Consider the following 12,104-nt stretch of genomic DNA (forward strand, 5'->3'; position numbering starts at 1 on the left):
GGGGGGGGGGGGGATTGGCAGCTCTTGAGAAGAGTGGTTTACACCAACGGATCCATGCAACAATGCTAGCAGAAGCTGAGCAGCCCATAGGCCATGGCGGCGACGAAGACTGTTTTTTTTTTTTTGTCATGGAAGAACTAACACCCCTTTTCTATTCTTTTTTATAAAAATTAATGATTATAATTAAGACCAAAAGAGCCAATTTTTGGGATGAGGAAAATCGGTTCAAACTTCAAACCAAATACCTCTTGCTTCTTTTTGTCTTTTTGGTATGTAACTTCATCTAAGATTTCCGATATTTTTACTCTGTCGAATACTTTTAATAGCAAGAATGTATAGAAAAGCTGAATAAGATACAAAAATTTGGGGACACTATGGACACACTGCAGAAAGTTGCAAACTTTGTCATTTAACTAGCTTTTGTTCAGGTAGGAGGAACTAGGATGTACTGATGATTGAACAAGCAGCTGCAATAGCTACTCCAATGGTATGAGATGTTGCTTTGCGCCTACATCCATTAGTATGTTAAGCGCGGCCATTTGAGGTGTCAGCCTAGCATGTATTTTTGTAAAGTGTATTGGCACACTATGGCTGTTGTATAGTATGCACTTATCTGAAAAAGTAATATTTTTGGAGTACATTAGAACAACGATGGGGCTGCGCACAGTGATGTCGCTTGATACAATGCATACAATTTAAACTGTTCTTTTTTCAGTTTAGCTGTTGCGTTCCCTCCCCTATTTCTCTTCCCCTCTCGCTCTCTGATGTTTTTGTTATAGAAAAAAAGTAGAAAGCAAAAGATAGATGTGGTGATCACTGCTCACCACAAGATTTTCTGTTGGCCTGTTTTTTCCCTCTAAAAACAAGATCAGAGTACAGTCTTCTCCACGAATAAGGTGGACAAACATTCAAAATGAATTTGTTTCGTTTTGAAACAAAATCAGTGCAATGCTCCCCTTGCCTCTTTTTTCATCTTTCAATTGAATTTTTCCCCCCTCTTAGGTGAATGAAATTCATGTGTTGCAGAAAATTTCACAAAATTGGAGTCACTATGAACACAATGCACAAAGTTGCTATTAGTGGAATTTCCTTTACAAGCATGATTGTTTTTTTATCCAAAAAGAGGGAACAAATCCAATTTTCCTCAGTGCTTCCTTCGGCTCCATGAATTCTGTTTTTAAGAAATGCAACAAAGTTCAAAGGGAGAAATCATCCTGGAGACATGGATTGTACCGAGAACATCGACACTTTTAAGTTGCAAATTGACAGTTACAAAGTTGAGCGAATTGTTTGTCCAGAAAAATCACTCGATATACAACAAAGTTCAAATCCAAGAGAAAAAAATAACACTGAAATCCATGAGAATAATCTTTCTGCTCAAATTAGCAACAACGCAAGCCCAAAAACATCACCATGAAAAATCTTTGTCTTTCGTTCTCTGCGTCAGATAAACAACTGCATCTTAGGGAAAAAAACATGGATCCTTCTCTCTCCTCCATCTCTAAACTCTAAGCACAAGAAAAGAAGAAACTGTGCAGTGTGAGATCTGGCGATACAATGCATCCGAACTAGAATGAACTGTGCAGAGGGACAAATTAGAACATTGAACCGATCTGAAAGTTCTGAACACACACCCAACAGCCAACAAAGGAATACATACACACAGACAAAAAAAAAATCAAACTTTAACACACAAGAGCACAGATTTACACAAATGCTGCAATATGCGCATGCATCTGTTGCTTGAGTGGATGAAAAAAGACAGCGCAGACAGAAGGGCGACAGGACACACAATTGCCTACCTCCCTGCAACGCCATTAGACAAGCACAACGTCGGGAAGGGAATAAACTGATGGAGAAAGCAAAGTTTTGCTGCACGAAGCTTTGTTCAGGAAACGGAGGAAACAAGAGCTCTGCTGCTGCTTCTTCTTCATTATTTTTCTCCTTCCATTTTTGTCTGTCCTCTCTCGTCTTCTTCTTGTGTCCTCTCTCTCCGTCCTCGAGCGCCTCCTCCGCCTCCTCGCCTCCCGCGGCGTCTTCTCCGAGCACACCTCCTCCCCGCGCCGCTTCTCGCTCACCACCGTCAGCCGCACCCTCGTCCCGGCCGGCGGGGGCCCCTCCGCCGCGTCCTACGCCGACTACGTGCTGCAGCACCACCAGGACGAGCTCGTCCACGCCTGGCCCCTCCTCCACGAGACCGTCCTCGACCCCGCCGGCTCCGAGCCCTTCGCCCGCGCCAACGCCGGCGCCCTCGCCTGCGAGCCGGTGGTGCCGGACACGACGGACGGCAGCACGAGGACGAGGGCGCTGCTGGAGAATGACATCTTCGTCATGGCCACCTACCGGACTCAGGGCAGGGAGCGCTCCGAGGAGGAGTTCCGGCCGCGGACGGCGTGTTCTCGAACACACCGACGAGGTGTGTGGTCGGTAACAATTGGGAGGGGCAATAATATCTACTATCAAAAAGGCTGGGAGGCGGGACCACACGTTGTAAAAGTAGTTCTTCTGTACCCCCGTATAATGTCTAGTAGATACGGTCACCGCAATATACAGGGAAAACACTTCACATACAGCACTAATCGTGGGATCCATCCGACGGCATGCAGCCTCCGGCCAGCTATAGCCTAGCTAGCTTCTTGTTGGTTTGCCGCCCGATAACATGCAGATGTATATATTAGCCAAGCATGTGTATATGGCTGAGCACACTCACATGTATATATGCCATTACGTGCAGCTGAGGAACGCGGATGCGGGGGGTGCAGCGGAAGGCGAGCGCGGCAGAGGAGCGGCGGTGGGCGAGCGTGGCGGTGGGCAAAGCAGCGGAGGGCGAGCTAGGCGAAGCGGAAGACAGTGGATGGGACGAGAAGCTCCCCCGTGCTCGGCCGCCACCACCGCCGTGCCCCCGCGGGTGGCCGACAATGCTAGGAGAGGCACCACCGGCGGAAGAAGGGGAAGAGACAGAGGAAGAGATTATTTCTTGGTCGCCGGCCACCTCCCCCTCCCTCCCAAACTCGCTGGCCGCCGCGCTCGCTCGCCGCCGCTCCGCCGCCACGCTCGCGCTCCACTACTCTGTCCGTGGCTTGCTTGCGCTCCACTGCTCGGCCCGCCGCCGCGTTCGCGCCTTCCGCTGCTCTGTTGCCGCGCTCGCCCTCCGCTGCGCCGCCCGCATCCGTGCTCGTCGCTCCGCTCGCTGCCTCCGCTCCGCCGCCGCGCGACGGCCGCGCAGCCTTGCCCACGGCGACGACGACGGCGGCCACGGCGCGCGGCTGCTCCGCCCGCAGCCTGAAGGAGAAGAGAAGAGAGAGAGAAAAGAAAAGAGAAGAGGAGAGAAGGAGAAGAAATGAGGAGAAAAAAGATGTGAAGCTGACATATGGGCCCCACGTGTTTTTTTAATTTTTTTTTGCTGACTAGGATGCTACGTCAGTAAAACCGGGCAAAAATACTGCCGAGGGACCTCCGGTGAACGGTTTGAGTGAGTTTAGGGGTACACATTTCTAGTTTTATGGTTAAGGGACCTCAAAAAATCTCGCTGTTAAGTTGAGGGACCTCCGGTGAACTTATTCTTAGGCTGAAATTACACGCAATCAGATGGAATTTTCGCAGAATAAGTTCACTTTAGGTCCCTCAATTTGAAGATGCATATACGAATTACCATACAGTTTCCGTTCCGTTTCGTTCCAATTGATTCGTAATATTATTATTATCCATGTTATTTCCACGCACATACGTAGCTTGTGCATTTCTTGTACGTACACGTATGTATATACATGCTTGTAGGCATAATGGACTGATCGACCGGTCAGGTTAGCTCGGTCAGGCCATGCGGAAGGAGAAGCCGGCGGGCGCGAGGCGGAGGGCGCCGTCGAGCAGCCCGCCGATCAGTGTGCCGCCTACTGCACGTCGGACACCAGCCTCCCCGCCGCCCAATGGCGTGCCCACATACAACTTACCGGTGTCACAGGACACCGGATAAAATTGTTAAATTCTAACTAATTTATGCTATTTTGATTAGTATACTAGTGAATAATTAGATAAACTATGTAGTGGACCCCGGGTATTTTTTTTTGTTGTAGGTTCGCCACTGCCGCCGCCGGCAGCGGTGCGTCGCACCTGGCCAGCGGCGTGTCCACAACCCGCTCACACGCTCCCGCCAGCGCCGCCACCGCCGCCGACGCCACGTCCGCCTCCATCGCGAATGACCCGTTCTGGCTCGTCGTCGCGCGGGCCACCGCGCCGCCGTCGCACCGCAGCTCCACCTTCGCGTCTGCATGCACGCACTACTACAAAAGTGAATTTTTTTACGAGCCCCCATAATTTTTGCAAACGGACCATAATGACGTCTGCAAAAATCGAGCGCTATTTTCGCAGACGGCTGCTTAAGACGCCCGTATGGAAAAATCGATTTTCCCATACGGGCCTCTTAAAAGGTCCGCATGTTAAGCGCCCGCATGGAAAAATCGATTTTTCCATACGGGCGTCTTAAGTAGCCGCTTGCGAAAATAAAATTAGAAAAATTTGAAACTAGTGTATCTCACTCATAAGAACTCCAAATTGGATGATTTTTTTCCTAAATGTTTCTAAAATCATGCTCCATCATGTTATTGTGTTCTTACTGGAATTATTTTGGCTATTTTTTCTTTTCAATTTGTTTTATCAATTAAAAATTTGAATGTCAAAACTTCACATAGTATTTTGAAGCAGTAAATTATTTCAGCTGAAAAAGTCATCAATAACAAAGTTGTATAACTCATCAAGATCTATAACTTCTATTTTGGTTATTTCTTCATCCGACCAAGCAATTTGTAAGATTGTTCACAAAATATACATCTCTTATATTTTGTCAGATGAAGAAATGACCAAAATAGAAGTGATAGATATTGATGAGTTATACAACTTTGTTATTGATGGCTTTTTCAGTTGAATCATTTAGCACTTGTAAATGTTGTTTGAAATTATCATAATTTAAAATTCAAATTCAAACTGTTTAAACAAAGTCATATAGAAAAATGACCAAAACAAAGATGAACATCTTGATAAGTTATATAACTTTGTTGTTGAAAACTTTTCCATTTGAAATCATTTACTACCCAAAAATTATTTGAATTTCTTATATTTTAAAATTCAAGTTTTATATAGTTTAATCAAACTCGGATGGAGAAATGACCAAAATAAAATCGGTAGATTTTAATGAGTTCTACAACTTTATTTTTGATAACTTTTTCACACGAGTTCATTTAGTATAAGAAAATTTGATTCGAAGTTTTAATATTTTAAAAATAATTTTTTCCCTACTCACCCTTTCAAATTTTTTCATCTCTTCTTCTCTCCCCTCCTATCCTGATGTTTTAGTTTTCCCATCCTTATCCTATTCCTATCTCTCCTCTCAGCCTCTCTCTCTCTCTCACCGACGGCGAGGCACGGAGCGGGAGCGGCGGCTGCTGCGCGGCGCGGCGGGCGGGAGCAGCACGGCAGTGGCGGGCTCGGCACAGGCGGCGGCGGCCTTCCTCGACCTTCCATCCGGCGTGGCAGCGGCAGGTCTCGGCAACGGCGCTAGCCTCCCTTCACCAACCTCCCATGCGGGCAAGACGACGACGACAGCGGCGGGCGGCGGCGGCAACGGGCACGGTGACGACGACGACAGCGTCTGGACCGCGGGCGCGCAGCGGGCTCGGCACCGGCGGCGGCGGCGGCCTCCCTTCCCCAACCTCCCATCCGGTGCGGCAGCAGCGGGGTCGGCAATGGCGGCGGCCTCCCTTCCTCGACGGCGGCAGGCACGGTGACGACGACGGCGGGCGCGCAGCGATCACGAACCGCGGCGGCGTGGGTGGCTCGGCCGCCTCGGGCGGCGCTGCCCTGGGCCGATTCGGTGCCGCCGCCGACGGCGTGGGGGGGGGGGGGGGGGGGGGGGGCGACGGATCTGGCGGCAGGGGTTTTTTGAATTTTATTATTTTTGTTTGCCGAATTTATTTTTACGTGCGGCCGGTATAAGCGACGATTTTCGCAAGCGGTTACGCCGGCCGCATGCAAAAAGAGCGATTTTTGCATTTGCAAAAAGAGCGCAAGATCAGTATGATCGATCCTATACTGTACCTGGGAATGGCGGCGAGGTGGCGACGTCGATCAGGGTGCCGGTGTTGCACGGCACGACGCCAGTGACGACGAGCCTGCCGAGCTTCCCCTGCGCCGAGGCGGCGCACGCCGTGGCGGCCTTAAACGCCATTGGTCATCGTGGTGTTGTCACGTCGACCTGAAGCTCTCTGAACGTAGAAGAGCGAAGCGAATGCGATGCGGTGCGCGAGCTAGCTTCAGCTTCAGCTCGAGCTCGCTCGTTCGTTGGACTCGCTGTCGCTGGCAGTCTGAGACGGGAAGAGGCGCCACGGCCGGCTATTTATAGGCTCCGTTTCAGTTGAGCTTCGGTTATAGTGCTCCACTGTTTTTTCTTTGCTGTAGTAGTGCTCTACTGTGAGTCTGTGATGTACTGATACTAATTGCCAGGTGTGATTTTGTGACGGTGAATTCGCCCTGCCTTTTGGAATTGGAATCGGTCAAGCTAGGTCTGCACCACACGTATATTTGTCCCTATATAAAATTTTTGAACGAAATTGCACGAGATTGTGCCTGTTTCATTACAAGCTCTGCACCACACATGATCAGGAACTGGTGCGCTTTTAGTTCGGTACATTGTGAGTGAGCATGGAAGGAATTGGAATTGATGTCGGCTAGTGTATGTTCCACCGAGACAACGGCCATTGCTGCCGCCCCGTTATTTCTCTTTCCAGCGCCACTTCTGCACTGGAGCACCTCAACATAATGATTGCATATTTGCATTGCTGGCCTTGAAAAAAAAAGCAACTTCTAGCTAGTAATATGGACATAAGCATTCATAGCCAGAAGTTAGTTTAGATTCTTTATCTCAGACAAAGGGAGTAATTCACAGCTACACATACATAGTTCTACTTCACCGAAGGATGGTTTGCTCGGTTCCGAAGATGCAAACTCTGCACGTTTGAATGAGTTATGTATGATCTCTTTGTTTTGACAGGGTGGGAACAGATAGGTTACTTGGCTCTTGCAATCACTAAGTCACAGTAAGATTCCAACTGGCAATCTAATAGTTTGCATTTGCCTTGCGATCTGGTTTAGTGTTAACACTTTTCAGACCTCTTACGAATCCAATTATCAAAGCATCCAGACCAGACAGCGAACATGCAGAAAAGACAGGCCAGTTAGCTTATTGGAACATTCCAAATATACAGGGTTCAAGCAAAACATCTTCTAGCCAAGAAGCCTCGAGCATTGCAAATATACAAGGTTCAAGCAAAGCATCTACTACTTGAGAATTCAGATAATACATCAAGCAAAATCACACACCAGCCATCAGTGCTTCCATCTTTAGCATCACAGCCTGAAAGCTCATTCCACCATCCTCCACATGCCCATCCATTTGACATAGTTGCAGAGGGCTTAAAAGGACGCGAAAACACGACGCAGCGATGAACTGTGGGCTTGGCTGCAGACTGCAGCAAGCTCCATCGCAGCCCAGAGCAAACATATGTACATATATGACAGCAGACGACAACCTTACTACACAAACCATACACGACTCAACATAGTAGACGGCGAGCAGCAGCAGGCGTACTTAATTACTAGTAGCATCTACGTTATATCACAGTAGTAGAGGTAAGATAGGTAGACAACACTCGACTTCCATCCGCTTCGGTCTCTGATGTCTCTCCTCCTCCTCTGCCTTGTGTGTGCAGTAGACGCTGGCCTAGGAGCAAAAACGAGCGTGAGCACGCTGGGGGCTCACACTTCAAAGGGAGGAGGGTGACTGGTTGTCCCAGGTGTTGCCCTCTCATATGCGTCGGACGATGATTTCCTTCTGAAGCGACCACCTGGAGAATTCAGTTTCTCAAGATTAAGCAAGGTACCAGTAGTATCTGGAAAAAGAAGATAAATCGGAGCTGGAACACTTGGAACCAATGAGCAATTAATAGAGTGCTGGATGTTTGCCTTATGTACTTACGAAATCAACAATATTAATCTAACAAGTGATACATACGAACTCTGCCACTCACCCTGGTCCCAAAGAGTGAATGGAAATTCATCATGTACCGAAGAGATCAAAGAAACAAGAAACTATGTATCACTTGTTTCAGTTATGGACTTGGAAACTGAAACATTTATATACTTGGATTTAGAAGCAGTATCTCTTGAACTTTTAATTAAAACATCTTGATAAATTATGATAAAAGTACTATAATACTACAGAAGATGACTCTATTTTCTAAATCCATACAGTTATTCCTACCTCTTTGGACACATAAATGAAAAGAAAGCATACTATATGCATGCAAGTTGGCATAAAACGGATTCATTTTGGCTATCAGGTTTTAATTATAGTACGTTTCTTAAAGCACGAGCTCTTTTGAGTAACTGGGTAGTCTGGTGGACGACTTGGTATTGTTATTATCATGTCTATCTATGGATCTTGACTTGTCAAGCATCCCCATCCAAATTATCTTGACTTGTCAAGCATCCCCATCCAAATTATCTACACACACAGGTTACAATTAGGCCAACTGGCCAATAATAACCAAAGACTTCTTCTCAGACATACAACGAATTAACACGCCTGCACTATATATATAATATTAGAATACTAGAAAAGGCAGGTCAATACCTATCTTCCATTTATCCATTTTAATTCTTAAATTAAGAAAAAACATGCGTCATCATTTTCCACTTGAAGGCTACCGCTTACCGCAAAGCCACCATCCAGAGGTGAAGCATGATAGCTACGTTTATCCGATTGTTGCTGCATTTCAAGTCACGCATGATAACTTGTATCCAATAATAAATCAGTAGTAGGGTTAATATCCAGCCATGAATCCATGATGGAGACCAGAGAGCTAGAGCACCCACTCACTGAGGATGCAGAAATGTCCAAAATGCCCATGAGCTCATCTAGACGCTTCCTAACTCCCGGACAAAACCCCGCGCAGTTGACAGCTGCCTACCCATCACGGCATTCCCCATCACGCAAGGGGCGGGTGAAATTACCAAACTACCCCTACCGTTACCGTACCGAAAAGTTGGGAGAGAGAGAGAGAGCGTGTGGAATCCCGGGAACTCACCGGCGCCGGCGAACGGCGAGATGGGAGGGGTGGATCCGGCGGGGGAGGCCGGCGGCGTGCTGGCCGCGCTCCTCGGCGACGCCGGGTACCCCGCGGGGCGCTTGATCATGATGCTGCGCGTCACCTTCACCGGCGCCTCCTCCGCCCCGGCCGGCGTCGTCGGCGGGACGGCCACCATCGCCGCGTCCCCTGCCGGGTCTGCACCGAAAAAAACACAACGGAGGAGTCAGATCGAAGGTAAATTCCAAAGGCGGCGGCGGCGTCGGTGGGTGGTGGTGGTGTGTTCACCGTTGATCTTGACGGCGGCGGGGCGGGCGGCGGCGTGCTTGCGGAGGCGGCCGAGGCCGGTGTCGGGGCGGGGCCCCGCGACGGTGTCGTCCCACAGCTTGTCGAGGAGACCCATCACCTCGTCGTCGTCGTCCTCCTCCTCCTCCTCTCCGCCAAAATTACCGAACTGCCACGGTGACCCGAATGGATAGATCCAGAAGAGGCTTCTCGCTTCGGATCTGGGGAGGAGAAGAAGAAGTGAAGTGGCGGGGGAGCCTATTTATAGGAGCGGGCCACGGCCACGGGGAGCGAGGCCCACGTGAGCCCGGTCCATGGACCGGCGTGTGGATGCCAGTGGGGCCCACGGGAGAGGCGAGGTAGGCCAGGTGGCCGCGGGGTGGTGCACCGTGGGTGTCGCGTTGCGGGGCGCGGAAGCGACGCGGCGTGGGGCGAGGTGGGCCAGGGTGTGGATAAGATCGGTGGGCGAGGCTGCGCACGTGGGGTGGCCCACCTCACGCGCCTCTCGCAGCGCGCCAGCTGGCGGTCTGGCCGGGTCGGGGCCGTACCGGGCTTCACGTGACACGGCCGGATACACAGCATCGATAATAATACTCCCTCTGTGTAAAAAAACAAACCCTCATATCCGTGTTATTATTTAAAAAAATTAAAAAAATTATTTAAAAAAATTATGAAAAAAATTAAAAGATTAGTTATGCATAAAGTATTAATCATGTTTTATCATCTAACAGCAATAAAAATACTAATTATAAAAAAATTTCATATAAGACGGACAGTCAAACGTTGGCACGGAAACCCAGAGTTTGCCTTTTTTTTTTGGGATGGAGGGAGTAGGTTAGACTACTGCGGAAAATATAACAATCTAGGTTGGAGGGAAAATATAACAATCTAGGTTGAGATAAGATCATCTTAGAAGATCACACTCCTAGAATGAATCTCATATGCAAGAACTAAAAAGATGTTGGTTTTACACGAGAGTTAGCGTTACACGTGCTTCAAAATAAATACATTGAACATATAAATTAAATTAGAGAAGAAGAAAAATTATAGGTAATTTTATATAACAAGTATTTATTGTGCGTCTTATATTATCGGATGGAGAAAGTAGCGAGGGTGTGTTTAGTTCCACACTAAAATTGAAAGTTTGAAGAAAAATGTTGAAAGTTTACGTGTGTAGAAAAGTTTTGATGTGATGAAAAATTGAAAGTTTGAAGAAAAAGTTGGAAACTAAGGCCCTGTTTCTTTCAGCTTGGGATTATTATAATCCGGATTATTGGGAGTAAGCTGAAAGAAACATACAACTTATTGAAGTAGCTTATTATAATCTGGAGTCTATCTTATTATAATCTGATAAGCTCATTTAGGTGAGCTTTTTCCAGATTATTGTGTGAAAAATTACCCACCATGCCACCCCACTCCCTCTTTAGACTTGCAAACCCAATAATCTAGAAAAGAAACAACTAACCGCTTATTCTATTACATATTATAACAATCTAGCTTAACAACTAACCGCTTATTCTATTACATATTATAATAATCTAGTTTATACTAATCTGACTTAATAATTTAGATTATAATAATCTTAATCTGAAAGAAACAGGGTCTAAAGGGCGATCCTAAACTTGCTCTTAAGCAACCGGCGGTGGCGTACGCGAGCGGCAACGACGGGCAAGGCTGCCATGTGGGTTCCCAGATTATTGGGGCCCGAGGCTTCAGTGTGGCTGCCTGTAGCTTTGCGGTATAAAAACTTGTCTCCGTTCTCTTGGCTGCTCTGCGGATGACGACGACGACGTGGACTGTTGGCGCTGGGAGGGCCAAGGGGGTGTTTGGGAAACATAAGTCTCTAGTTTAGCCCTCTCTCCTAAATACCCCCTAAAATAATTTTGCCATACAAATCTTAAACGGTAGTACTCCATCCATTCCATAATATAAGACACAACTAATTTTTTAATGTTTCATAATATAAGGCATGCATGTATGTAGGCAATTAACTGTGACCCCTTCTTCGTTAAATTATTACTTTTTTAAATCCTCCACTCACATGTTCTCTAATTCTATTGGATACATGCATTTATTAGAATGATCCAAACTACAAGACGATAATAATTATTTTCTTTGTCTTTGAGTTAGGGGTGGTTATACCTTATATTTTGGAATGGAGAGATTAATAAAAATCTTGAACTGGGAGTGTATAGCTACATTTTTCACGGTGTGGATGTGGAATAGTACACGATACCGATAAAAGATTATTTATTATATAATTTAAAATCTATTTTAATTTAAAACTACAATGTGTCCAACTAAATTACTGTAACTTTAAATATTATTTTGGCTGGTGTTATGTTTGCTACTAAATTGTGCCAGCAACATATATATATAAGTAGTAAAAGAATTGGTGTGGTCAAAGCTTAACATTTTGGTATTGATGATATTTTAACTAGGTGATTCACTGTGCTTTACTGCGAAAATACTAAGTATTTTTAATATGTTTGTTCAATAATCGAGCAAAGAGTAAAAATGATATTAGTTGTTAACGACAAATGAAATTGATTTATGAAACTATGTTCAAAGAGAAATAAATTTAGTAGACTTTGCGGGAGATTATGGATGAAATATGATATCCCACTCTTTGATTATATGGAACAAATAAATTATGTTAAGTATTATAAAAATCATTCGTAT

General features: G+C 46.4%; 2 protein-coding genes across 2 annotated transcripts; both read right to left on the reverse strand.

The window, feature by feature from the left end:
- Window positions 1-3,478: 3,478 nt before the first annotated feature.
- Window positions 3,479-6,336, reverse strand: LOC127767254 (uncharacterized). Its single transcript, XM_052292525.1, has 2 exons — window positions 6,091-6,336; window positions 3,479-4,264 (listed from the first exon to the last, which is right to left on the reverse strand). The coding sequence occupies exons 1-2, from the start codon at window positions 6,218-6,220 to the stop codon at window positions 4,017-4,019; spliced, it is 378 nt and encodes a 125-aa protein (XP_052148485.1). The 5' UTR covers window positions 6,221-6,336; the 3' UTR covers window positions 3,479-4,016.
- Window positions 6,337-7,207: 871 nt separating this feature from the next.
- On the reverse strand, window positions 7,208-9,657 carry LOC127767253 (dormancy-associated protein homolog 3-like). Its single transcript, XM_052292524.1, has 3 exons — window positions 9,426-9,657; window positions 9,138-9,335; window positions 7,208-7,895 (listed from the first exon to the last, which is right to left on the reverse strand). Exons 1-3 carry the CDS (start codon window positions 9,538-9,540, stop codon window positions 7,807-7,809), a joined length of 402 nt encoding a protein of 133 aa, XP_052148484.1. The 5' UTR covers window positions 9,541-9,657; the 3' UTR covers window positions 7,208-7,806.
- Window positions 9,658-12,104: the final 2,447 nt, after the last annotated feature.

Source organism: Oryza glaberrima, chromosome 3 (genome assembly GCF_000147395.1).
Source record: "Oryza glaberrima chromosome 3, OglaRS2, whole genome shotgun sequence".
Lineage (NCBI taxonomy): Eukaryota > Viridiplantae > Streptophyta > Magnoliopsida > Poales > Poaceae > Oryza > Oryza glaberrima.

Bases quoted from the DNA above. Each gene is read 5' to 3' on its own strand.
- LOC127767253 (XM_052292524.1), bottom strand. From the start codon at position 9,540: ATGGGTCTCCTCGACAAGCTGTGGGACGACACCGTCGCGGGGCCCCGC. The intron at 9,336-9,425 runs GTGAACACACCA...TTTTCGGTGCAG, and splicing joins CGCCGCCGTCAAGATCAACG to ACCCGGCAGGGGACGCGGCG. The intron at 7,896-9,137 runs GTGAGTTCCCGG...TGAATTCTCCAG, and splicing joins CTCGCCGTTCGCCGGCGCCG to GTGGTCGCTTCAGAAGGAAA.
- LOC127767254 (XM_052292525.1), bottom strand. From the start codon at position 6,220: ATGGCGTTTAAGGCCGCCACGGCGTGCGCCGCCTCGGCGCAGGGGAAG. The intron at 4,265-6,090 runs GTACAGTATAGG...GCGTGCATGCAG, and splicing joins CACCTCGCCGCCATTCCCAG to ACGCGAAGGTGGAGCTGCGG.